Source organism: Babylonia areolata, chromosome 3 (assembly GCF_041734735.1).
Source record: "Babylonia areolata isolate BAREFJ2019XMU chromosome 3, ASM4173473v1, whole genome shotgun sequence".
In the NCBI taxonomy this organism is placed as follows: Eukaryota; Metazoa; Mollusca; class Gastropoda; order Neogastropoda; family Buccinidae; genus Babylonia; species Babylonia areolata.
In genome coordinates this window covers 18,912,137-18,937,126 of record NC_134878.1, presented here as the reverse complement: position 1 = coordinate 18,937,126, position 24,990 = coordinate 18,912,137, and the positions used below count along the sequence as shown (strand labels likewise).

Genomic DNA, 24,990 nt, shown 5'->3' with positions numbered 1-24,990 from the left:
ATCACATCATTTAAGATTATCAAAGTATGGAACAGTAAAAGCACTGTGCTTTATCTGGAGTACATGTCATTTGAAAAAGAGAAAAAAATACTGAACACTAATTAATGGCACAATATTTCATGTCAAAAAGAAGAAAATGATTTGTGCTATTTAAAATACAAGACATAACTCTCACTGAACAAAGTGCTTTGCCTGAAATTTATAGCAATAGCATGTCAAAATTTCAGTTCAAGTGGTGGTCTAGTTGGAATGCACCCGAATGAAAGTGGGTGTCCATGGGTTCAAGTCCTGCACAGACCTGGACTTTCAACACTCCTTCACCTTGGGTGGTGGGTGGGTGCTGAACTTTTCAATAAGCTGACAAACTGAGATTCTGTGTGCAGCATGTAGTTGGCACATACAGAATGAAAAGAAAGGTGACATCAGATAATGGCAAAACTCTGTTCCAAAAGAGAAGAGCCTGAATTCCACATACGAATCTGAATAGTGATACAAGACCCCAAAAATAATGCTTTCCACAGAATCAACATTATGACAATATTTCAAATGCTATGCATGGATACAAAGTACATTATAACAATTTGTAAAGAACAAAATACTTTACACAATACTGAAAGTACTTTGTGAAGCACAAAATGCTTTACGCAATATAGAAAATACCTTGTGAAGAACAAAATGCTTTATGCAACATCAAAAGTTCTTTGTGTTAGCTATATACATAAATACAACCTATTTATATTAAATATATATAAAGATTTAAGACAGGAAGAAAGAGGCATCAGAATACCCCAGAGTCCAATCCTCTGAAGAAGGCAGGGGTCCAGGGGCCGCCCAGGCCCTGGTGGGGTAAAGCGGCAACGCCCCTTTGTGGGGTTAGGGGGGCGAAGCCCCCCAGACGCTGACGAAAAATGTAAAATCTGATAGTATTTTAGGCCTTTCCTGAGAGCATTTTACTAACTCTAATGGGTTAAAATTGCCAGTGAAATATTACACTCATGCCACATATTTCTCACTAACACACAAGCACTGGTAAAAAGATAACTTTGGCAGAATATCAAAGTTCAGGTTGGTTTACTCAAACAGGATGTATCACATCACAAACACAACAATTTCATATTTTTAAAAGAAAAAAATTACCTTTTCTGGAAGACAGACTATATTGTGGGCTTGGTGAATGGCACACATATCCCTTGGTCACAGCTGACAGTCCACTAGGAAGTACTGTCTAGAAATAATTTCCAAAGTCACCTGTCTTCACCACACAGTCTAAGTCCTCAAAAGTCCACCATCTCATAGCTTATATAAAACTCTGTGTGTGTGTGTGTGTGTGTGTGTGTGTGTGTGTGTGTGTGTGTGTGTCTTTTACCCACAAGCAAGCAGAACTGCAATAAATCATCTCTTGTGAAGATTACATTTGTAGAGATGATTTGTTATATACTTTGGTCTCAAGAAATATACTCTTACTTGAGAAAGCCTACATGTTGGCTTAACTCACAAGTCAACACCATATGAAGGTCATGAAGATTTCAGCTGAAGGAAAATGCATCTAACTACAAGTCTCTTTGTACAAGTTGGAAGGTTTTGTTAGTTGCTTTTGAAAGCAATAAGTTTCAAAAAGTCCTTGTCCTGAATGGTTTGGAGTGGAGGGAGGCAGTTTCATTCAGAGTAAAGAACATGTCCAAGGATGGTAGGGTGGCAGATGGGGGCAGGGGGCTGTTGAAGCTCTGAAGACCTTTACTAATTTCTTGCCTTGAAAACACTGGCAAGCTTTGCTTGTTTTGTCTTCTTCACAGCTGAAGGAGCCTCACTGAAGTTGATTTCCAAGATTCCTTCATCATCAGCACCATCTGCAGAACTCTTTCTCTTCTGAGGCTGTTTTCCTGCACTCACTTGTTGACACTGGTCTGAAGCCCTGTCAGAATGAACAGATTGCTGATAATTCTGCTTATCTGCCTCACAATTTAGAAGGAGGAGGTCCTTACATGCTTTCTTTGTGGGTAGTTTTTTGGGGTAGCTTCCAAGACGTTCTAGTTTTTCATTCAGGATTGTCCTGTTTTTTTTCCTGTCTGTCTTTGTTCTGCACCCAAGCTGTCTGCATCCTGTGAACCAATGATGAATCTACAGGGTCATGAGCAGGGTCCATTTTCTCAAAGAACTCCACAGAACTTTTTTGTGAAGCAGCCAGTGATGATCGCACTGTTTGGATAGCAGCATATGTTTCCACATCCATGCGACCACTTTTTTTGTCCATCAGTTCCCCCATTGAACTGAATGAAGATTCAACAAGGGGTCCATGGAATCCACTTAAAAGGGCCTTCGCAAGTTTTACAAGGTTTGGGAATTCTTCTTCCTTCATCAAAGAGCCCCAAAACACATCAACTGGCACAGACACTGGCAAGCGAGACAGAGATGGAGAAGTAGTGTATGCTTTCACTTCCTTCAAGAAGGCATCTTTCTGTTCTGCTGGAAGCACATTTGACAGCGTTTTCCCATACTCTAGGTACGTTTGGGCAGTTGAAGTACACCTTACTTCCGGATCAAGTGCACTGATGAGCTTCGAAGCCTTGTTGTCTATGGGCATTTTTTGCTGAAGATGGAAACCAGCTGCTGTGTATGCCTTGCAGGCCAACAACAAAAACTCTTTTTTGAAGCTTTGTCCCTCCTTTGTCTGAAGTACTTCTGTGGTCTTGCTGCCAACAAACATTTGTCTTACTGGCAAGAAGTTCTCCTCTTTGTTCAAGTCCACAGCCCTTGGTCTTCCCTGCAGACATTCTGGCCTGAGGAACAAACTGCAGAAATTGTTAAACAGCTCATGCTGTTTCGAATGCAGAAGGTGCATTGAGGGCTCTTTCCTTTGGAAAAACATGACATATTTTTTTAATTTCTGGCAAAACTGCGACACAAAAATTCAGTATGGCAACAGTTTTCATACGCTGGAAGAAAAAACTTGTGTGTCAGTCGAGATTTTCTCTCTTTGTCATCTCTGGTAAATCCTGACTGCTTTTTGTTCACACAGGACGTAATTCTGTGCACATTTTCTCTGCCAGCGTCTGACACACCACATCTGCTGAGGATTTCTTCATGGATGTCTTTGTACACCATTCTGTCATCCTTTGTAAGAAAACTGAAATAGAAGAGAGTAAGTGCATCGAACATCCGCAATGTGTCCAGGGCAACATCAAAGACAGACAGCCACCTGTGTGGCACATATCTCTCTGGGGCTGTAGGTGTAATACCTAATATCATGCACAGTTCAAAAAGACTGTCCTTCAAATGAGCACTCCATCTGAAGTCGGTGTGAACGTCAGCCATCATCTGCTCAACAAATCCCCCAAATGGCTCGCAAAATTTCTTGGCACAATTGTGTGCATGATGACATGAATCTCCATCTATGTCCAAGAGATGTGTGCATTTGGGGTTTTTTCTGATTAATGCTTCCAGTCCTTGTTTGGAGCCTCTCATAACACTGCATAAATCCATGAGGACAGAAATTACATTTTCCCATGGCAGTTCATACTTATCAAACATGGACTCTAAACAAGAGTAAATGTCCTTGGCACACACTCTTGTAAGGCTGAATGCATCGAGATGATGAATCAGAACCTTTTGGGCAGATTCTGAGTAGTGGGAAACAAGCACAGCCAAAACTCTTTTGTTGGTGTTGCTGGTAGCCTCGTCAATATTCAAACTAAAGAAGCTGGATCTTAGTTCTTTAAGAAGTGGCTCCTGAAGGGATGCAGCAAGTCCATACTTCATCTTGTAAGATGCAGCGCAGTCTGACAACTTCATCTGCTTTACACCCACAGTGTCCTTAGCTGCTGCCTGAAACAGATTCATTAACAATGCACACATCAATTTTCTGCTCCCTTTTGTTCACCAAAATATTCAAAAAAGAAATGACGATATAAGCTCAAATGAACTTTAAGAATACTTTTTTGTAATTTCCAAGTAAACCTTGCATAATATTCTGCCACAAGCACACATGCAACAACACATCCATGTACCCTATCACTCTTTCTCATGCGTATAAACATTCACATATTTACACACTCCTACACACCAACTAAAGAGAAAGCTCCAAGCAGTGTTGGTACAAGTGTAAGGAGAGGGGATGGCAAGATGAAGTGGGGGAAGTAAATGAGACAGGAACAAAAATGTGTGTGTGAGAGAGAGAGAGAGGGAGAGAGAAAGAGAGAGAACAGGGGGAAAGCAAGACTTTGTGAACTTATTAAAAGGTCCAGAGGATGCTGTTAGCAGACACAAAATGATTTATTTTGAAAAGCAATGGATCATGGTTTCATGATATGTACTGGTGATGAATGTCACATTCTTTCCAGTTTAGTGAGCAAAGAAACATATTTAAAAGAATCGTTGTTCCAGCACCACTTTTTAAGAGCTTTGAATCCATGAGGAACTGAAATTAACATTTTTCCGATTAAAAATACAAATGAGAACAGATGAATCAAGTTCATTCTATCATACCTGCATCAGGCGTACAAGATTTGGCACACTGGAAAGTGGAATGTTGTTTTCTGCTGCAAAGGCTGAGGTCATTGCTTCCATGTTTGCCCCTCTTTCAGCATCTGAAGTGACTGGCTTGCCTCTCTCAGGACTAGATGGTTTTGCTGCAGGTTCCATGCCATACCAGGTGTCAAACCTGGAAGAGCTGCCTGCAATATTGAATGAAATCTATCTTTATTGAATAAATACATGCTGGGCATAACAAATGTTTCACACAATTCAATGACCTCTTTGTGTGTGTGTGTGTGGTCTTCAGTTTAACGTCTTCCATTTTTAAGTGATATTTGACGGAAAAAAAGGGGGTGGGGGTGGAGGGTGGGGCGTGGTGGTGGGAAGAGTATTGGGCAGAGGGTGAAGAATGGTGTGTGTGTATGTGTGTGCGCATGTGTGTGTGTGTGGTCGGGAATGATACAGAGTATTGGAAAATATAAAACATTAAAAGGGGAGACATAGGCATATAAAAGGAAACGCTAACATCAAACAACTGTAACAACTATAACAAATGTCCAACTGGACTATGCAGCAAATCTACTGCAATAGCAGGTAATACCTTAAAATTGTCAAAAATAAATTCACAAGAATTTTCCGTGAAGTTTGGTAAAAACAGTTTCAGACTCTGAGATTCAAAGAGTATGTGTTTGCTAGAAATAGATTCTCCACATATGTATTTAACATCTCTGCTGAACTTTGTTATAAAAGCGTTCAGCTTTATCCGGTTTGATAATGCCTGAATTTGCCTGAATCTGATTAAATTACTGAATGTATTAATTTTGATTGATTGACAGATTCCGGTTGTTGAATATTATTTATAGTTTTATTTAAAACTTTGCCATTTTGCTGGTATACTACTCTGACTTTGCTCCATAATGCTTTTTCTAATAAGCGGTACCCCTCTTGTATAGACAAAGGCACATAAAGTTTTGTGGTTCCCTGTTGGTGTGTGTGTGTGTGTGTGTGTGTGTGTGTGTGTGTTGTGTGCATGCCTATGTTCATGTGTGCGTGTGTGTGTGTGTGTGTGTGTGTGTGTGCGAGTGTGAGTGTGTGTGTGCTCAATTATGAAAAAAAATAATGTACAGCTAAAAGTAAAAGACTAACAATATCTTAAGAAAAAAACAACAACAAAAAAACCCAACAACACTAGAAATAAGTGATAATAAAGATTTTAAGAGGTGAATATAAGAAAGAAAAAAGTGATGAAATAATAAGATAATGGACGAGTAAAATTAGTAAATAAACAAATAAAAAGTCAGGAAAATAGACCATTAGGAAGTTGGATCTACCTCCTCACCTTTCCTACCCCCACAAAACACTTTAATAAAATATTATCAATTTGCCTATGATTCACAGTTCAATTATGTTTTTCGAAACTGCCTACAATCAATCTGTTTTCACTGCTTTTTGTAGGGAGGGGGGCAGATGAGAGGGTGTTTAGTGTATGCACGCTTTCGGAGACTGGAGGGTGATGATGGTTGGGGAGCGATAGCAAGTGACACGTGCGAGTTGCACTGGCTGACAGTGACATATATTTTATATATAAGTTAAGACCAAATATTTTTGCTCATACATACCTGTTAGACTGGTGTTTCCTTTCCTTGTTTCAAAGTCTGAGCGGTGTTTTGCTGTTTTCAAATGGTCTGTGAGCGATGTCACACCTCGCAATCCGTAAACAAAATCAACATTGCACAGAATGCATCTTGCTTTCCCCGGCACGTCGATCTTACGAATCCACAGGCCATAGCGCTCCGTCTCTTTTCCCTTTTCACCAAAAGTGAATATCTTCGAGCACCATGACCACTGCCATTCGTTTCCGCAACTGCTGTCATCATATGCGTCCAAATCTCGGCGGATGATGGAAGACATGATAGCATTCAAAGGCCGTGGTTCAACACTGACAAAGATGGCACCAACACTTGTTTGCAGGAAGTGCGCAATAGCAAGACGAGCCGTTTAAGTATACCGGAAATGCGCAAAAACAGATCAAGCCGTTTAAAAATACCATTTGAGAATAAGATCGTGCTCCACAAAAAAATTGAAACCACAGCTGCCTGAGCCGAAACCGCGGACAGCGATCCCCCAATCCTCTGAAATCCGCGGATCTGCAGACAGTTCTGATGCCTGAAGAAAACAAGAGACAGAAACACATGCCAACCGTTGCTGGTTGGTTGATGAACAGGCTTTTTGGAGCTGCTATTGATTTTGTTGTCCTCAAATATGTTGCCCAACTGAAATTCTGTTTGGGAACGTCTGTAAAAAATGATCACAACAACATACAATTATTGTTCCAATACAACGTAACATAAATCTCCTCAACAAGCAATTAAATTCTAGATCAATTATATTCTGTGCAGCTGTACATGCTATCCTCTACAGTTAGAAGGAAGTAACAAACATATTTCAGCACCACTTCAGATCTCACTATGAATCATACAAATGACATCTCATCTGAAATAACTGTTGCAACATTATCTATTTCCCCTTGATAAAACTAAAGCTTTCTGTGTCACCAATATTCCTGTTCATTTCAGCATTTTGTAGCAACATCATCCTCTTGGCCAAGAATGGGGACATAACTTGGGCAAAACACTCTCCACTATTACCAAATTCTAGCCCAAATATTTGGGACAGCAGTTGCCTCCTCTGTTGTTCTGATGGTCCTAGTCAGACCATCAAACAGGACTTTCATTAAATCAAAGTTTTTAGACTTCAACATGAATGTATTCCAGTTTGGAAGTGCTGGTTTCATTTTCCATACAGACCACACTTACGCTTTGGAGGTTGGAGAGGCTTGTTGTTCTTCTCACACCATCCCACAGGGAAGATGAAAGGGGAGTCTGCATTAGTCCAGAAGTCGTAGCATTCCGAATAACCATCAAAGTGAAGACGCAGACGATAGCCTTGGATCTCCGCCACGCTCAGTACGCAAAATAAATTCTGATGTTTGGGATCCACACCCTCCAGCCGCATGCCTGGTTTGAATCCATTCTTCTGGCTTGGGAATGGCTGTCAATGCAGACAGAATAAAAACATTTAAGGTATGATAAATAACATATATCCCTGACATCTACTGTAAAACAAAAACCATTAAAATTTTGGCCAAAAAAAATATCATAAATAACAAATACATTTCCCTCACTGAAATACATTTTCTTGATAATTTCACCAGTCCAGAAATTCACACATGCAGACATGTACACTCCTACATGAAAATAAAAACTGTCAAAGACACAGGCAGGTTATGTTGTGATAATAATTTCTAAACTAACATCAGCATTTGTAATTTATAATAACTGCTCATGAGACAGCATACATCTACTGACACATTTTTAAGCTATCAGTCACATAATGGATGTATAGACAGACATAATTCTGTTTCTTTCAGCTAAGTTCTTTTAACAATTCTAATTTCTTTAATAAACATATGGGCATTATAGGAGGAAGGAAGCGATCTAACATACAATCTGGGAGAGACGTTGTTTGCATGAAGGGAATGCCCAGACTGCCTTGTGACGGGAAGGCAGTGACTAATAAAAGATGGGTTTGCCCTTCTACAGTCAAAATGCATCCAATGGCCTTGTTGGGGCCCTGGGCAGGGGGGTTAGGGGGCTCGGGGGGCATTTAGTTACTGAACCACAAAGGCACATGAAAGGATTACATTTTTATACTGGAATAATTCCTACATCTTTACCTTGTCATAATACCTGTATCTCCGTTTCCAAATCAAAGCTGATCCAACTCAGAAAAGTTGATCACTCACATCTTTGAAGAGTCGTGCTGGGGCACCAACAGCTTTGACTTCATCCAAATACGCCTGCCAATCAAATCCCTTGGGTTTGCGACCTGCAAGTATCATACATGTCATTCATATGAACAAAAATGCAACCACAAGAACATCAAATAAAATTCTTCACAAGTCAGAAAATGTAAACACTACAAACACCAGTCAAAATGGAGCTGAAGATGTATAAATTTTCTGAAAATCAAGTGTAAACTATAAGTTCTGAACATCACTTTTTTCTCATATTTACCTGTCTTTCTTTTCTTTCTTTTGCGTTTGACAGCTATGCAGTCAGGGTCGAAGTCCCCTTTAAGGGATGCCACAAACTCAGACGTCCGGCAAAGATCGGCTACCGTCCCCCAGAGCCTGGTGTTGAGGTCCGCACCCCCAGGCCAGGACTGCTGCCGCATCTTCTCATACAGGGGGCAGTCTTGGAGAATATGGGATGAGGTCTGGTCAGCCTGGCCGCAATCACATAGGGATGTGGCTGCCACTCCAATCCTCTTCAGACTGCCTCAGAGGACGCAGTGTCCTGTGCGAAGGTGGCAGATGGTAGTCTGGTGTCTCCTCTCCAGTGTCCTGATGGGATCCTTGTGTGACTGGTAGCCTCCATTCAGGGTGACCCGGCCCCTTAGGAATCTGGTGAGGAGGAGAGTTTTTGCTTCGTCATACGTGGCAGGAACGGTCAGCTGTGTGAGCTGGCTTCCTTCCTTAGCAAGGTGGTCTGCATGCTCGTTGCCTGGGAGGCCTACATGGGCAGGCACCCACTGGAGGGTTGTTGGGGCTGTTTGGTTAAGGGTTGCAAGAGAGGCCTTAAGGGACTGGATCAGTGGACCAGGATCAGGGGAGTCAATGGCCTGGAGTGTGGACATGGGAGTCAGTGAAGATGGAGATGCTGCCAAGGGGGTTTTCCACAGGAGGAGAGGAATTCTGCTGCCATTTTAATAGCCAGGACTTCAGCTCTTAAATTGGAACAGAGCTTTCCTCCGGGGAGTGCAATGCTGCTGTGCTCTCCATCGGGAAATCTGACGTAGACACCACTACCTCCATTGTGTGTGGCTTCCTCCGCTGATCCGTCCGTGTATACATGGGTCCAGGAGCTGGCTGGGTAGGACTCCTCTATCATGGCCAGAGTCAGGATCTTGAGAGTAGCTGGTTGCTGGTCTTTGGTGGTGATGCCAGGAACTCTGAGGCTGATGGTGACCTCTATCTGTTGGTCGAGCCTCCAGTCAGGCAAGGCAAGGTCAGTACAAGACTCTTCTTTTCCCACCAGAACATTGCTGTGCTGTGCTCTGAGTGCCTTATATTGGTGGTTGAGACGGTTCTTGGTGGGCTGCTCCAGTCTGTGGTGTAGGTGGTGTGAGGGCAGTCTTCTGAGCTTCTCTCCCTGCATCAGGACTTTCAGGTCACATCTTCTCTCCAGGGGCTTGACGTTAGCAGTTTTCTCCATGTCATGGATCGGCGTGGACCTCAAGGCTCCAAGTAAGAGTCATAGTCCCATGTTTTGGGCTTTGTCGAGCCGGCTCTTGTTGGTCTTGGAGGCTGTGCCCCACGAGGTTGAGGCGTACTCCATGGTGGGTCTGACTGCTCCTGTGTAGACCCTGGCAAGAAGCCCGCTGTCCACTCCCCAAGTCGTCCCGGCCAGCTTCTTCAGCAGGGCTAGCTTGTGGATGCCTCTCCTCTCCATCTCCTCAATCTGGGGCCTCCAGGTCATGTGGGTGTCCAACTTGACGCCAAGGAATGTTGGTGTATCTGTCTGGGGCAAGACCTGTCCCTGGAGCTTCAGCTTGACATCCTCATTGGCGGTGGAGAGAGAGAAGAGTGTTGCGTTGGTTTCTGTGGTGTTGAGCTCAAGACTCCAGTCGTCTGTCCATGTAGCGATATTGCTGACGACTTCCTGAAGCCAGAAGGAGGCCGTGCTGGTGTGTTCAGCGGATGTCCATACTGCCAGGTCGTCTGCATGGAGACTGTTGGAGACGTGCTTCGTGGAGTTGTCTTTGATGTCGTTGATATACAGCAGATATTTACCTGTCCAAGTTGTATGTCCTTGCTAATGTGCAGCTTTATCTAAAAACCCAAACTGAATCCAATACACTGCAAACCTAGGATTTCTTTTGTCTTCCTTTAGATCCATTCTGAGACTCAGACATATCATTATACACACATAGCAACATGCCAAATGAGGTAATTTTTTACATGCAAAGGAACAACAACAATTCTTATACATCATAAATTGTTTCGATATAAAACCATAAGCAAAACTAAAAAATAGTACTGTATAATTTACAGTATTGGATTCTACTGTACTGTATTACTCTTTGTCACAAAAGATTTTCTCTGAGTGAAATTCAAGCTGCTCTCCCCAAGGAGAGTGCATCGCTACATTGCAGCAACACCTGTATTTGTTTTCCCTTTTTTCTGTCTGTACATGTGTTTGTTTTCCTATCAAAGTGGATTTGTATACAGAATTTTGCCAAGGATAACCCTTTCGTTGCCATGGGTTCTTTCATGTATGCCAAGTATATCCTACACACAGGGGCAGGGGGCGGTGGTGAGAAAACACTGACCTGGTGCAGAAGCTGATGTTTTTTCCCTCTCTGACAATACGTCTGGCTCAGCCATGCTGGTAGGAACCGTGATGTGGTTCTCTTCTGTGGACAGCTTCTTCTGCTTCTTCTTCAGGTTCAGCATCATTTTGTTGTTCAGGATACTGTGCCCTCCCGGCTGTTTGTTCTTCCTGCATGAAAAACACCGCACTCTTCTAACAGCTGCAAACTGAACGACGATAATAAGCTAGACATAATAAACTCAGTGCTTTCCCAGGCAGCAGCCAGAGGTAACACCACCTAAACAACAACAAAAAGTTGTTTTTTTTAAGAAAGATACTCTGCACAAGGTCCTTAACCGTGCATTTCCCATTAGTGGCCATTGACAAAAAGAAAACCAAAGTGGCTTTGAATGCCATGCACACACACACACACACTTAACTGAAAAAAGTATATAAGATGGAAAGAAAATCTTAAAGGGACAAAAATCAAGACAAGTAAAGAAAGCAAAAGTGGCCTTGAAAGCCATGTACACACATACACACACACACACACACAATGGTAAAATGGGAAGAAAATCTTAATGGGACATAAATCAAGACATCCATTCACAACCTCTGAACAAACAACAGTGAACACTGTACCTTCCAGCAAATGTACCAACACAAGTCTGTGAACAGAAGCGGCCTGTTTTACAGAAATCTCGCTGGTAGCCATATTTCCCACAGTTTTCACATTTTTTCAAAGGTTCTTTTTCCTTTTTAGGGATTTCAGCTTGAGTGTCTGATACACCTGGAAAGGAAGAAAAACAAAAAACATAAAACAAAATGGCAAATTATAACACTGAGACTTCATGCACTTTATGTTGCAGCTTTAACAGCTCACTTCTTTTATTATTATATAATATACTGACATCAATCAGGCCCAAGAAATATAGAAACTGCTGTGTTTGTTGGGTAATTCAAACCACTGTTCCAAAGATGTACCTGTGAAGAGGATGACACTTAAGTGTGTGGTTCCACTGTCAAGTCTTCCCATCTGATCCCTTTGTACACTCAGCTTTGGGAACATGCCAGCCACAGGTCACTCCAGGACATCTTGAACATGAAGTTGAATATTTCTTTCCCAGAGCTGAGTGTTCAATGGGCTCAAATGGGACAACCATCACCATGGAACCAGGTCTCATCAACCTCATGGCAGCAACCTTCAGTTCTCCACAAAGTTCCATGACGAGTAAAGGAGTCCATTATCTCCAGCCTGCCTAACGCCAGAATGTGCATATGAAAGGAAATGTAGAACACTGCCCTGTCATGAGGTCTTAAACTGAAATGCATTTCAATAACATCAATATTACCATTTTCAAGAATCATTTTCTAATAAATTCTCTTGCTTGTCAAACATGGACATGGCGATTTGAAAATAATTAAACTATTAGAAGCTGGTTCATTGCACCAAAAGTTGTATGATTCCCATGGGACAAGATTGTGTTTCCTTACCAGCATCTGACGGCAGGGCGGCTGTGATGGTGAAGTTGGTAGTGTTGACACCTACAGCAGAATCCACCACTGTTTTCACACTCTGAGGGGAGTCGTCTGCCACCATCTCCATCAAACCAAACTCATTCAGCTTGAACTGCCACAAAATTATCAGCACACAAAACAATCAAGAGAATATCATAATTAGGAGCATTAATTTTTTCTTCACATGCAATCATAAAGCACAAACCTTACAGGTATTAGCTTTTTCCACTGCATTTTCAGGGCAGGAGACTACAATTACTTTTTGCCATAATGTGCAACTTACTTGTGTCAGATCAGCAAGTGGAATTATCCTAACAAAAAAGCATACAGAATCTAACATAAATATACTACAGTTACAAGAAATATTAAAGTAACAAACATGCATACACACACACATCAGTGGTTAAGTTGAAGATTCTTGATCTATAAACTGCCAATAAAAATTTTTTTTTTAAAGATTCAAGACACACTGACATTAAAAGGAAACACCAATCTTCAAGATGGAAGGGACAGTTCCAATTGAACACACCTTCAAATTACTGCCTGGAAGGCTTGCAATGCCATCCGACCATTCCATGGCCTTGAGGGCATCAAACTCAGACGAGGGGGCAGTAACTGCTATATCACCCCCTTCCCCTTTCTTCCCTTCTGCTGAGGATGCTTGTCCTGAAGCTTTGGGAGAAGCATCTTTCCCTGCTGAAGACTTGGGAACCAGCTGCTGGGCTAACACCTGCACTGATGTCACCACTTCTTGACTGCTCACAGCAGTTGTCAGTGAGGGCGCAACTTTTTTCACCTGTGCCTCACACGTGTTTTCCAACTTCTTCTTTTCTGGGGTTGCTACTTTGCTTTCGATCTTGCCTTGAATGCTTGTCCCCGCCACACTGTTTTCTGGGGTGCTCTGAGCTGCACTCAGCACAGCATCCCCCCCAGTGAGTACTGAGCTTGACAGAGTGGTGATGGTGATGGGTCCACTGGGGCGAGTGAATCGGGTCACGGGGACAGCGGTTCGCAGCCTTGCATCTGTCAGCTTCTGTGGGCGTTCCAGAACCTTGGTAGCCGGAATGCCCGGCCGGAAATTGATGTGTGTCATGCCTGGCATGTTCGCTGCTGCTGCTGCCACCACCTGCAAGGGGACGAAGGACAACAGTGAGCAAGTCATACTGACTATCCCACTTCTAGGCAAGCAGCACACACACACCTGTAAGCCACAGTCAGTAAGCCATACTAACAACCCAACTTTCAGGTCACGGTTAAGTATGTGTAATTAAAACAAAATTACAGTTTAATAATATTAATTTTTACCAAATCGAATCAAACAAATCTAAGACAGCCACACCAAAAACAACAAAACCTGCCATTACAGTGTTTTTGTTATTATATATATTGTACACCAATTTTTAACATCTTGCTTTTAATCTGCATGTCAAAGACTTCACCACATTTAATTTGTCTTGCCTAGACAATAAAGTTATTCTGATTCTGAAAAGAACAAAACCACCACCACCAAACACCAAGCGAACAATGGAGAACCCAAATCTCCCACCTGGTTAACTAGCTGCGGCTGCTGTCCCTGAGCCTGGACGTTGACAGCAGAGTTGGACACGATGGTCCCCGTGATGCCACCAACAGGCTTTGCTGTCTGGGCGGGCCGGAACAGGGGCATGATGGCCGTCCCAGACACAGGCTGCTGGCCTGCCACCTGCAGCGCCACCTGGGTCCCAATCTGTCGAGGAGCTAAGCGAGTCGGCTGAGCTATCAGCTGGGGGCGACCTGAAATAGTGTAAAATTGTTCTGGAATGCAAAAGCACAAGAGTCTTTATTATTTATAGTACATATATAACAAGAGTAAACATTTTGAGAAGAAACAGACTTTTTTGCCCCCCAACAATTTTTCTGCTCTGGAAATAACTGTAAAAACGTTCTGGAATGCAAAAGCACAAGAGCCTTTATTACTGTATGTAGATAATTCAGAAAACACATTAAGAGAAGAAACTGGTTTTCGTTTCATCACATTTTTTCTGCACTCCCAACTCTCGAACAAAAAAAAAAAAAGAAAGTAAACAAACAATGCCATAAAAATGAATTCATTCTTATAAATCAAACGTATTCATAGAAAAAAATCAAGACATAGTATAAAAGTAATATTTAAACTCTCCGCCACTTGTTACAAGGCCAAACTGGACAAGGCTGCAATTTACTAAACATCCTCCACAGAACATTCTACACACAGTTGACAGAATCAATATGTAATCGCCCCTCTCGCTCTCTTAAACTTTAAGTCTTATTACTGTCATTACCATTATTGTTACTATCACTGTTCTTAATGACAGGACACAAACAAGCCACTCAATGAAACAGTAATCACCTGCAAGCGCAAGATTGCGATTCAGCAGCACAGGAAAAGCCGTTGCTGTTGCTGATCGAATGGACATGGGCTGGGCTTGTCCAGGCTGCTGCTGCCCAGGGTGTGACCCCGCTATGGTAACCGGCGCTCCACGGAGAGGGGCCACAGTCTGGAACTGGGCTTGCCCAGGCTGCTGCTGCCCAGGGTGTGACCCCGCTATGGTAACCGGCGCTCCGCGGAGAGGGGCCACGGTCTGGAACTGAACCTGCGGGGACAGGACAGAGGTGGCCGGGACCGGGACCGTGCCTGGGGCCAAAGAACGCAAGGTGCCAATGGAAGTGGGCACCGTCAGCGTCTGCCCACCAGTCGCCTGGAACGGCAGCGAGAGGCGGTTCTGCATCACCATGGCGATGTTGTTGCTCTGCAAAGTGTTGTACACCTGAGGTCGCACCTGAATGGTGGTGGGGTTGGGCACTTTGAGCTGCGTATGAGTTTGCGTCACCTGTGCGTTGCTGAGCAGCGATGCAGAAGGGGTGGTCAGGGTCACTGTGGAGGCCGGGGCAGATATGACTGGCAGGGAACCTAATCAATCATCAAATGGCACACATACTGTTGGGCTTTTTTCTTCTTCTTCAACAAACAAACATGTATTTCATCTGTGTGGGGGCAAAGTAATGTGATTTGGAGGCACTGGGGACAGGGGTGTATGTGTATGCTTTTCATTGTTTTAACAAACATGTGCAAACATTTCACAATAACCATAATATTTAGCTCTAACTACAGCTTAAATGGCATTGAAACAATCATACGCACGCACACACACATACACAAAAACAAAAGGAAAAAGGTACTGACTGCACTGCTAAGTTTCAAATTCATAAATGAAAATGCCCAGTGCCAAAACAGACAAAAATATCATCCTGTTTTGACCATTTTTGGTTTCCCTCACATTATCTATACACTTTCATTAGCACACATGTACAATGTACCCATTTATCCACTCTCATGCACATATGCAGACATACATGCACAGAACACATGCACACACACACACATGCACAAACAACGCAGTGATAATGTTTGCATGCATGAAAATTTTCATGGACTACTAAACAAACTAAGCAAATGTATGTTAAATGCATCAACCCAATTAATCCTTATAACAGATCAATCTGAAAGGAAACTTAATGACCACCAAAAAACAATTTATCTAAAAAAAATTTTGTTAAGAAGGAAATGTAATGGCAGCAAGTAGAAATTAATTCATCTATGTAAAACTACACACATGCACATATACATATACACTGCAATATTACTAACTGAACGGGTTAGCATTATGAAAAAGCAAAATCTTCATGAAGCTCAAGCTTTTTCGTTAGCTTTCTAATCCACTTACTTCCTGCCGCAGAGAAAAACAAAATTCACAACAACCGCATATGAAAATAAGCACAGGCTCAAGTTATACACTATACACTAACAGTGCAAACAGAAACAAGCGTATAATTGCATCTGCACTGCAATATGAAAACAGTAAGAGATTGAAGATCTACATCAAAAGCAATGAAAGTTCACTAACTCAGCTTCAGTTCACATGTTGTAGTTCATAAAGATTAGGGAGTGTTTGCATCTCAAAACAAACGATCACATATCCCAAATGTGCACACTGTCACTGGGCATGAAGCACTGTCTATCTAAGTTTACTGTCTGAATGATGTATTTGTGATTTGCTTGACATTGCAGTTCTTTTATCTTTTGTTGTCAGTGACATCATTACTGTCTGTATTGAAATTATTTTCAGTCACTAGTTTCATCAAGTTCTAAATCCCAGGCCATCAAATCTACCATGGGTCATAGACTGCAACTCCGATGTTCCCTTGTTTAGATAGATCCACTTAATCTATACTCTATCTAAGATGACTTGGGTACCAGCAGGTTTGCGCAAATATTTCCTAGCCTGAAAGATGGGAAAAATCCCCACCCTTAACCCATCAGATGCCTATACCATGGTCAAATGCAGGACCCTTAGACTGAAGTCCAACACTAACCAATCAGCTAATGTGCCTGTCAATGTCAGGAACTGGATCAAACATGAAACTCAACCAAATCTTATATCAGTGCATGGCAACCACATTTTGGAAATGTTCTTGCTGCTTCCATACCATTAAATCTGGACAGTTGTAGCAAGTAAAACAGACATAGATCTCAATTCACCCAAGCCAAGCATTCAATCAGAACAACCAGTGCTGCCTAGTTTTATCAGCAATAGACCATCCTTCAGCAGCTCTCTTCATCTTTCTCTGGTCTAACAAAACAGCAGTTATCTGTTTTCAACACTAGTCCAACCAAAATGCTGTGTCTTTCTCACAAGTATGGCTGTTTTTATAACAACAGCAACTGATCAGAGGGGGGAAAGGTTGACCAACAGCCCACTAACTGGTTACACATCTGGCCCACAATATCAGCAATTTGTCAAACATGTTTACTAACCAGGCAGCACCACTCCAGCAACATATATCAAATGATCATGCAATTTTTCATACAGACTGCTAAATATGGAGGGGGGAAAAAGGCTGTGTTGGGAAGCAAACATTTCGTTCGAGTTTAGGAGGGGATGGTAGGTGTATAGATCTGGCAGTCAGAAGATAAAATCCTATTTCTTCTTTTGTCATTTTGCTTTCTAATTCTAGCGTTGCCTGTTATCTATTGGTGGGAGAGAACAAATACAGACCAGAACTGCTTGGTACGGTCAAGATTCAAAGCAACAGAAAGGATTCTAAAAGACTTGTTGAGTGTGCTGCCATATGGTTTGCACATTACTTCGATGAAACAAATTGAACTTCTATAACACTTTTTTTTTTTATTTAATGAAAATAAACTGACAATAATATCCTTTTCTTTCCACACTCAAAAATAAATGTATAATTTATAAGCAGCGAACTGGTTAGATTTGATGTCCCAGGACAACTGATCCACTGCTATCCAATAACCAGATGTACAACACTGGTCACACATATACTGAATCCACAACACGACGGATAAGGAAAAAGCAGTAAGTTTACCCTTCACCATGGTGATAGGAATGGGAGCTGATGCACTGCTAGAGATACTGGAAGTAGACAAACTAGTCGCAGGAGCAACTAGCAGAGTGCTCTCTCCTCCATTTGGGTTCTTGACGTTTATGATGCCTGACAGGAGTGAAATAATGGCAAATGGTAATGGCAATGAAGGAAGAATGCAGCAATATGTGGTAAAACAAAACAAAAACTGGGAGGATTTGAAACTGGGAGGATTTGGAAATGTAGTGTAAATATGCAGTATTGTTAAAAGCACTGCTTAAATACAGATAAATATATACATATGTACATGATAAATAAAAGCAAAAAGGAAAGGGCAAACAGAACTTCTGCTTATTGCGAGTACTCACTCAAGAAAAACAAATCCAAATTGTACCACACACAAAAATCAACACGCTATTGTAAATAAAAGCAAGTATCTTTAGTGTCTGGCATAACAGCCTGAAAACAAAATGTCCCACTTCCACTTTTGTGCAAGTACTTTTACAAGAAAATAACCATTTGCATTTCTTTATATGATAAATGGAGTTCTTTTTCTAGTTTCTGTACCTGTTCAATCAGTAAGGTTTAACACTTCATGACAATGTTGAGTTCATGAACAATAGCAACTTGCATCTACTAGGCTTCCAAATTAGGCTACAAATACAAAGGCTGAGAAGTTTAAGGAAGCAAAGAGGAAAAAGGAAAGAAAAAAAAGGAAAACAAATCATGCTAAACTACTCAATAAAATCTGAACGCTTTTATTATTTATGGCATTATTTGTTAGGTTCAATTATTTGGTGTTTACCCTTGAGCAGTGAGCATGTTAAACAAGAAATGAAGAAATATGCATTAATTTATGTACTGCAGCATGAAAAATAATATGATATAAACTAACATTCATCTCAAAATTATATAAATCAAAAAACACTTTTCCATTTTTTTTCAACTGACTGAAATTCTAAGTACAGACCAACATGATTTTGAAAAATGTTGTGGCCTTTCTTCTGCACATATTCCAAACCGTGCCCCAAAATCAAACACAGAAAAACCAAAACTATAAATGGTCACAACTCATGGGTATATTGCCGGTACTAGTGACAGACAGCAGGATCCCGAAGATGCTACTGTATGGCCAACTGCAGGAAGGCCACCACAAACTTGGAAGACCCTGCAAGGACACCTTGAAGACAAACCTCAAAGCCTGTGACATAGACATCGCTTCCAGGGAAACTGATGCCCTTGACCGCTCTCGCTGGAGGATGCTGTGCTCTAGCGGCATAAAGACATTTGAAAACAAGAGAACCCTGGCCATTAAGGAGAAGCATGAGCAAAGGAAGCAGGGCTCAATTTCTGGAGACATTTTCCCTTGCAACACCTGTGGGAAGTGCTGTGCATCCAGAATCGGCCTCTTCTCCCATATGAGGACACACACAGACAGATAAGCCTGCCTGCCTACCCATCCATCAGTCCGACGGGAGACTCCATCATCATCATCATCATCATCAGTGACAGATAAGCAAGTGTTGAAGCATTTGGAAAATGTTTTGCACAAGCAAGACAAATTTGTTCTGAGCAAATTTCAAGCACTAGAAATCTTATCCACTCTCATAATGACTTCTTTAACCCTGGCAGCCAGAAAAAAGATTTAAGTCATGATAAACATGGATGACAATGGCATGGCATGATACTGATAGTGCATGAAGTTGCCAGGCAACTTAGAGCCATCCATTCTTCAATTTCACAACTGGGTAATCCCTCAACAACACTGGAAATGTAAGACAGCCAAGCAGGCCTGGACACTATAGAACCACCACTGGACAGCAAGACTGCCGGTGCTACACTGTCCTGTCAGTGTCAGGTCGAAGGAACAGATCCACGACAGTAAATGCTTTCAGACCAACAATTCTGAACAACCAGCAACATCAACAGTAGTGATCAATATGCTTCTGCATGGGCACAGAACTGTGCTGTGCTGGAGGTTGGGCTAAGACTCTCAGACCTCTGGTGGATAAGCTTACCTTCCAGCAGCTCCAAATAAGCTGTCAGTACTACAGCAACATCTTATTCAGTTGGCAATAAGTGTCCATGTGTCAAAAGGTGATATGTCTATTTCTAATCAACAACCAGAACCCCTTCGAACTTCAAGCATCACAATGGTGACAACTTGACACTGCCAGCCATGAACGAAAAAGTTAATGTTCCATCAAAGTATACATAAATCATCATAATCCAAAAGATTCTGGAGTTCACCACTTTGGCAAGCTGAAACCTTGGGAATGGCAACTGAAGATAATCCCTGGATAACTCAGTAACATGTTGCTTCAGGATCAAATCATCTGTTCCAAAGACCAACCACGTAAATTGAAATCCTATTAGACAATGACAAAAAAAGAAACAATAAAGAAAGAAAGTAATCACAGTTGAGCAAGACGTCAGGTCTCCAAATCAAAGACTAAAAATAAATGATTAATGATTTGACAAACAGCAATCACACTCAAGGGATGTCACTGATGATAGCTTCATTCAAAATGAAGAATTATTTCCCTTGCCTATTTCCAGTGTTTCTGCACATACTTTGGTGATGGCATTTGCCTTGGTCAAAAAAGTTTAGATACTTTTTTTTTTTAATGTCTAACTGTTGGACTACCAATAGCAAAAATGCTGAATTACCAGCAATCTAACATAACTCTTCAATGGCAAAATTCAACTTCGATAAATTTTGTAAAAATAAAAAGTCAAGGAAACCAACAACAAAAAAATTAATATCACAAAGATTAATGCCAGATTATCCAGAATATAAAAGTTAAAACAAGCAAATCAACAAATAATCCATCATAATGAGCAAACTACAAATCCTGAGGCAACCACAGCCAGTGGAAAAGGAAGAAATCTTGGCAAAAACCACACACGCGCATACAAACACAAACATGTATAATATATATATACAAGCACACACAGTGAAACATACACAAAATGTGACATATGTTATGTACAAACACACACACACACTAACACACGTGATTCACACCTGGTTTCAAATGACAAAATTATTCTGACATTCACTATCACCACCACCATGCACTATACAATTTGATAATGAACAATTATCAATATTCACTCACTCATTAGGTATATATTCTTTTAAAGAACAGGGAACTCCCGCTAAGCGCGCACGCACACACACACACACACACACACCAAACAAACTTACCATTGCTGATGGTCAAGTTCATGCCAGAAGGAAAACCAACAACATTGGGAGTTGAGACCTGAGACAAAGGCATAGTGGTCCCTAAAGCAGCAGGAGCAGCCACCAGGGGGACAGCATTGTCACTCATACTGCTGACTGCCGGCGATGGTGCTGAGCCCTGTCCTTTGCTGTTGTTCTCGTTGACATCTGACGCGACGCCGGGCGGAGGGGTAGCGTTATCTGGACAGGGGGTTGCTATCACGCTTTCTGTATTGGGCGTGGTCATCATAACATGGAAATTGTTCTGAAATATTCCAGAACTAGGTAATCAAACACTTGAAGACACTTGATTCTATCACAAGATGACCCTTTCTTCATGTGTAATGTGGGTAAACCTCAGTCTTCCTACTGCAACCCCTTCCCAACCATCCTCTCATCATGAGTCATTTACACACACACACTTTAAAGCACATTATATGCTGACACATATATATTTATACCCAAGAAAGAGCAAATGTTTAATCCCAGTTTCAGCATTTTCGCTCACTCATGTCTTAACATACAATTTCATCCACATATCTAATCTTAGGCATTAGAATTTAGATGATTAACTTATTTTCTTTTTTTTATATATCCCCTGTGGCACTGCTGTTTATTCTGTTTCATCCACAACCAGCTTTATTACGAGTTCTCTTTTTACTTCATCAACAGCTGTTGTACTGATGACTTGGGCTCTCTAAAGAGAACGTTATGACAACTGAATGTTTATTATACTCCAGGTGTGTGTGTGTGTGTGTGTGTGTGTGTCCCCGTGTATGTTCATGTTCCAAAAGAAACCACTGATTTCAATCCATCACTTCCTAGGTTATAACCAAATTCATTAATGTCTGTGATTAAAATGCTTTTCTTTCACCTTCTCGTGTGTGTGTGGGGGGGGGGGGGGGGGGGAGGGGGGAGGGGGGCATTGCACATATGAATGCACCATGCACAGTCACATAAGTGGCAGTCCTGTTTAAAAGATAAAATATGAATCGCATTGCTTTCACCCATTTTAGATATCTCAAGGTTCAGACCCCTGCCGTAGTCTGCACTAGTGGGTCACAGTTAAGTATGTGTAATTAAACAATGATTTTAAACAAAAAAAATAGCTGCTATTTAACAAGCAATCAAACACTGCTGACCAAATCAGACCTATATCATTCACTGAAATGAAAGCGCACCAGTAGACTTGGGGAGAGAAAGGTGAGGGGAAGGTGGAGGTGTTGTAGCGATAAAATGGATGGTCACAAAGCTCAGTAAGTATGGTCATGCTGTTGTTGTTTGTAACATACCATTAAATGACTAATCTGATTCTGGCATGTTAAAAAAACAACAATAAAAATCAGGAAATGAAGGATGAACTGTAAATGTAACAGGTTTAGGAACAGATTTCAGATCAAAGGTCAGCATCACAACCCTGAGATTTTTCGATCAATTTCGTCAAGAACTAAAAACAGCAAATGAACAGTGGAGGGGGAAGGAGATGGTGTAAGTGAACACTAAAGAGATTTATAATTGTCATGCATCCCTACAATGACTAAATATCCACTCAAATCAGTCTTATCAAAAGTGGCCGAACTCAAAATGCTTCGTGTATTGAAAAACCAAGACAGACTCAAAAAGCTGAAACTCTAATCAGTCTGCAAAAGTTAAAGATAATGGGAATATCAATTTGAGTTCAGTCCTGCAGAAGTTACCATATTGCCAGTACAAGGAAACAAAATATTTGAGGGAATAAAACCATACATCATACATGTACAGATGTCTTTTTGCCTTCTAGGAATTCCCCTGTTTTAGGGTGTGTGGGGGTGTGGGGTCTGGGATGGGTGAGGAGGGAGTGGACAATCTTCTGAACAAAGGGATATCTAATTCAGCATCTCTTGCTAAATTCTTCACAGTTTCAAAAATGGAATTCTATTGACTCATACAAGCTGTACATCAAGGAGTTGGGGCAAATTCTTCACTGTTTCAAAAATGGAATTATGTTGACTCATACAAGCTGTATTTATAAATATCAAAGCTGTTAGTAAGCTTCCTATGTCATGTAAACAGTACAGTCCTGATGTTTCTAACCACAGACTATGCAGTGTACTGCTAAGTTTGCATCAGTTTTGGTTGTTCAACTTAGAAACTTCTGAGGTGGATTAAACTAAAAATATATCTTTAAAGTCGTCACAATTTTTCACTGGGAAATAGTTATTTGGAAATTTCATTCAAGAAAGTGAAAGCCTCAAACTCAAACACAAAAATGTTTTGTGTTCCTGTTGACCTTAGAAAAAAAATCTTTTTTCCAGCAATGGAATATATAGAGAGGGAAAAAAATAGGTTAACAAACATACTACATAACAAAGAATGATACATACTTTAAATTCTCAGGTGATACACAATTAGGATGTGATTTTTTTCTCCAACTGAAGCAGAGATAGTGATATTCTAAAGCACTAAAACTTTCATGATACAACAAGTTCTGTATTGGACTTTGATATTATTAAGTTGTTGTTTTTTCCTTTTTAAATCATACACACATACAATTACAAAAAAGCACACACACACACACACACACACAAATAATATATTGTTTTCCATCTATGCCCAATGCTGAACTGAGTTGGGTTTTTTTAATACATACAATGCACATGCCATACTATTACAAAAGGTAATTCTAATAATACTCAGTTACTTGCAACCCCCCCCCCCCCCCCTCCCCCCAAAAAACAACAACATCATATGATCCACATTAATTATGATTCATGACAGACTTGATAACATCTCAGGTCGCAAACATCATACTTTAAATTCTCAGGTGATACACAATTATGTCATTAGTTGACAGAAACATAATCTAGGAGTAGAATCATATCATTTTGCCACTGACTGTGATATGTCTTGTCGTTTTATACAGTGTGCTACTTTAATTTTCCTCCTTTTATTGGTTTCAACTAATTAAAAATACAATTCAATTAAACACAAATTAAAAACTTATTCTCACTCAAATAGTCTCGAAACATTTTGCAAAATGCAAAAGTAAATGAGCATATTAATTACTTTCAAACTATAAATGGTAAAAGTGGGTTTGATTTTTCGTTTTAATACATAATTTTGTTTTGTTTTTCAAACAAAGTGAACCAAAAAAAAAAAAAAAAATCAATCACAACAATGTTCTTTATCAAGTTTCTGCTGAAATCATACCGCGGAATTTTAGAACTGACGATAAAAATAATGAACTATTTATCATGCTGTTTATACCAACTGTTAATCAACACATTTAATTCCCAAAGTGGTGAATGAACTCAAAGCTAGCTGGCTTTTTTTCTTCTTTTTTTTCTTTTTTAAAGACGTGTGAGCCATGTGACACCTTCTAATGGCGGACATAACATGAATTAGTTTTATAATAAAACAAGAATACGTACATTGATGCAATATTCACAACAAACTGAAAATAAGTTCACGTGGCTTCATGTGAACACATACTCAAATAAAAAGGGAAAACATTATAATTTTATAAGTTGACATCATTTTTTTGTCAAAAGCGGAACCCGGGAAAGAATACACGGACGCAGCCTCGTTTTCAACAGCCTAATCATGCTGCCTGGTACTTTAGTGTGACACTTTCTTTAATCTAAACTTTGCAATAGATATCAAGAAAAGACAAGAAAATGCAACCAACCATTAGTTAAGCATTCCCAGATTGATATGAAGACAATCACCAGTTTGTACAAAACATAAAAACATAAATAAACGAAATCAAATTTGTCAAACTTAACGACGAAAAACCTGAAAACAAAACTTTCGTACGAACGAGTCATATTTTTTTCAATTTTCATACTAAAATAACACTTTCTACACTTTCAATAATATTCAAAAGTGTAAAACAAGATCCTACAAAGTTATTTACGAGTGTTTTATGGCATACACACAATTATATTAGACAAAAATAACAATTTCTCACCGCTGAATTATTCTGATACCTCGGCCATTTGCCGCGGGAGTAACTAA

General features: G+C 40.6%; 1 protein-coding gene across 4 annotated transcripts in view; it reads right to left on the bottom strand.

The window, feature by feature from the left end:
• LOC143279817 (lethal(3)malignant brain tumor-like protein 3) overlaps positions 1 to 24,970 on the bottom strand; it is a 38,505-nt gene extending 13,535 nt beyond the window's left edge. For 2 of the 4 annotated variants that reach the window (XM_076584010.1, XM_076584011.1), the window contains exons 1-12: positions 24,944 to 24,970; positions 20,977 to 21,259; positions 17,769 to 17,894; positions 14,731 to 15,291; positions 13,909 to 14,156; positions 12,892 to 13,488; positions 12,339 to 12,474; positions 11,487 to 11,634; positions 10,864 to 11,033; positions 8,276 to 8,358; positions 7,287 to 7,521; positions 6,671 to 6,765 (exon numbers count right to left, since the gene is read on the bottom strand). In XM_076584010.1, coding sequence (XP_076440125.1) covers positions 6,671 to 6,765; positions 7,287 to 7,521; positions 8,276 to 8,358; positions 10,864 to 11,033; positions 11,487 to 11,634; positions 12,339 to 12,474; positions 12,892 to 13,488; positions 13,909 to 14,156; positions 14,731 to 15,291; positions 17,769 to 17,894; positions 20,977 to 21,244 — 2,667 coding nt within the window. In that variant the 5' untranslated portion in view covers positions 21,245 to 21,259; positions 24,944 to 24,970. The remainder of the gene's footprint in view (positions 1 to 6,670; positions 6,766 to 7,286; positions 7,522 to 8,275; positions 8,359 to 10,863; positions 11,034 to 11,486; positions 11,635 to 12,338; positions 12,475 to 12,891; positions 13,489 to 13,908; positions 14,157 to 14,730; positions 15,292 to 17,768; positions 17,895 to 20,976; positions 21,260 to 24,943) is intronic. The other 2 variants (XM_076584012.1, XM_076584014.1) reach the window with 2 other exon arrangements.
• Between the last annotated feature and the right edge of the window lie 20 nt (positions 24,971 to 24,990).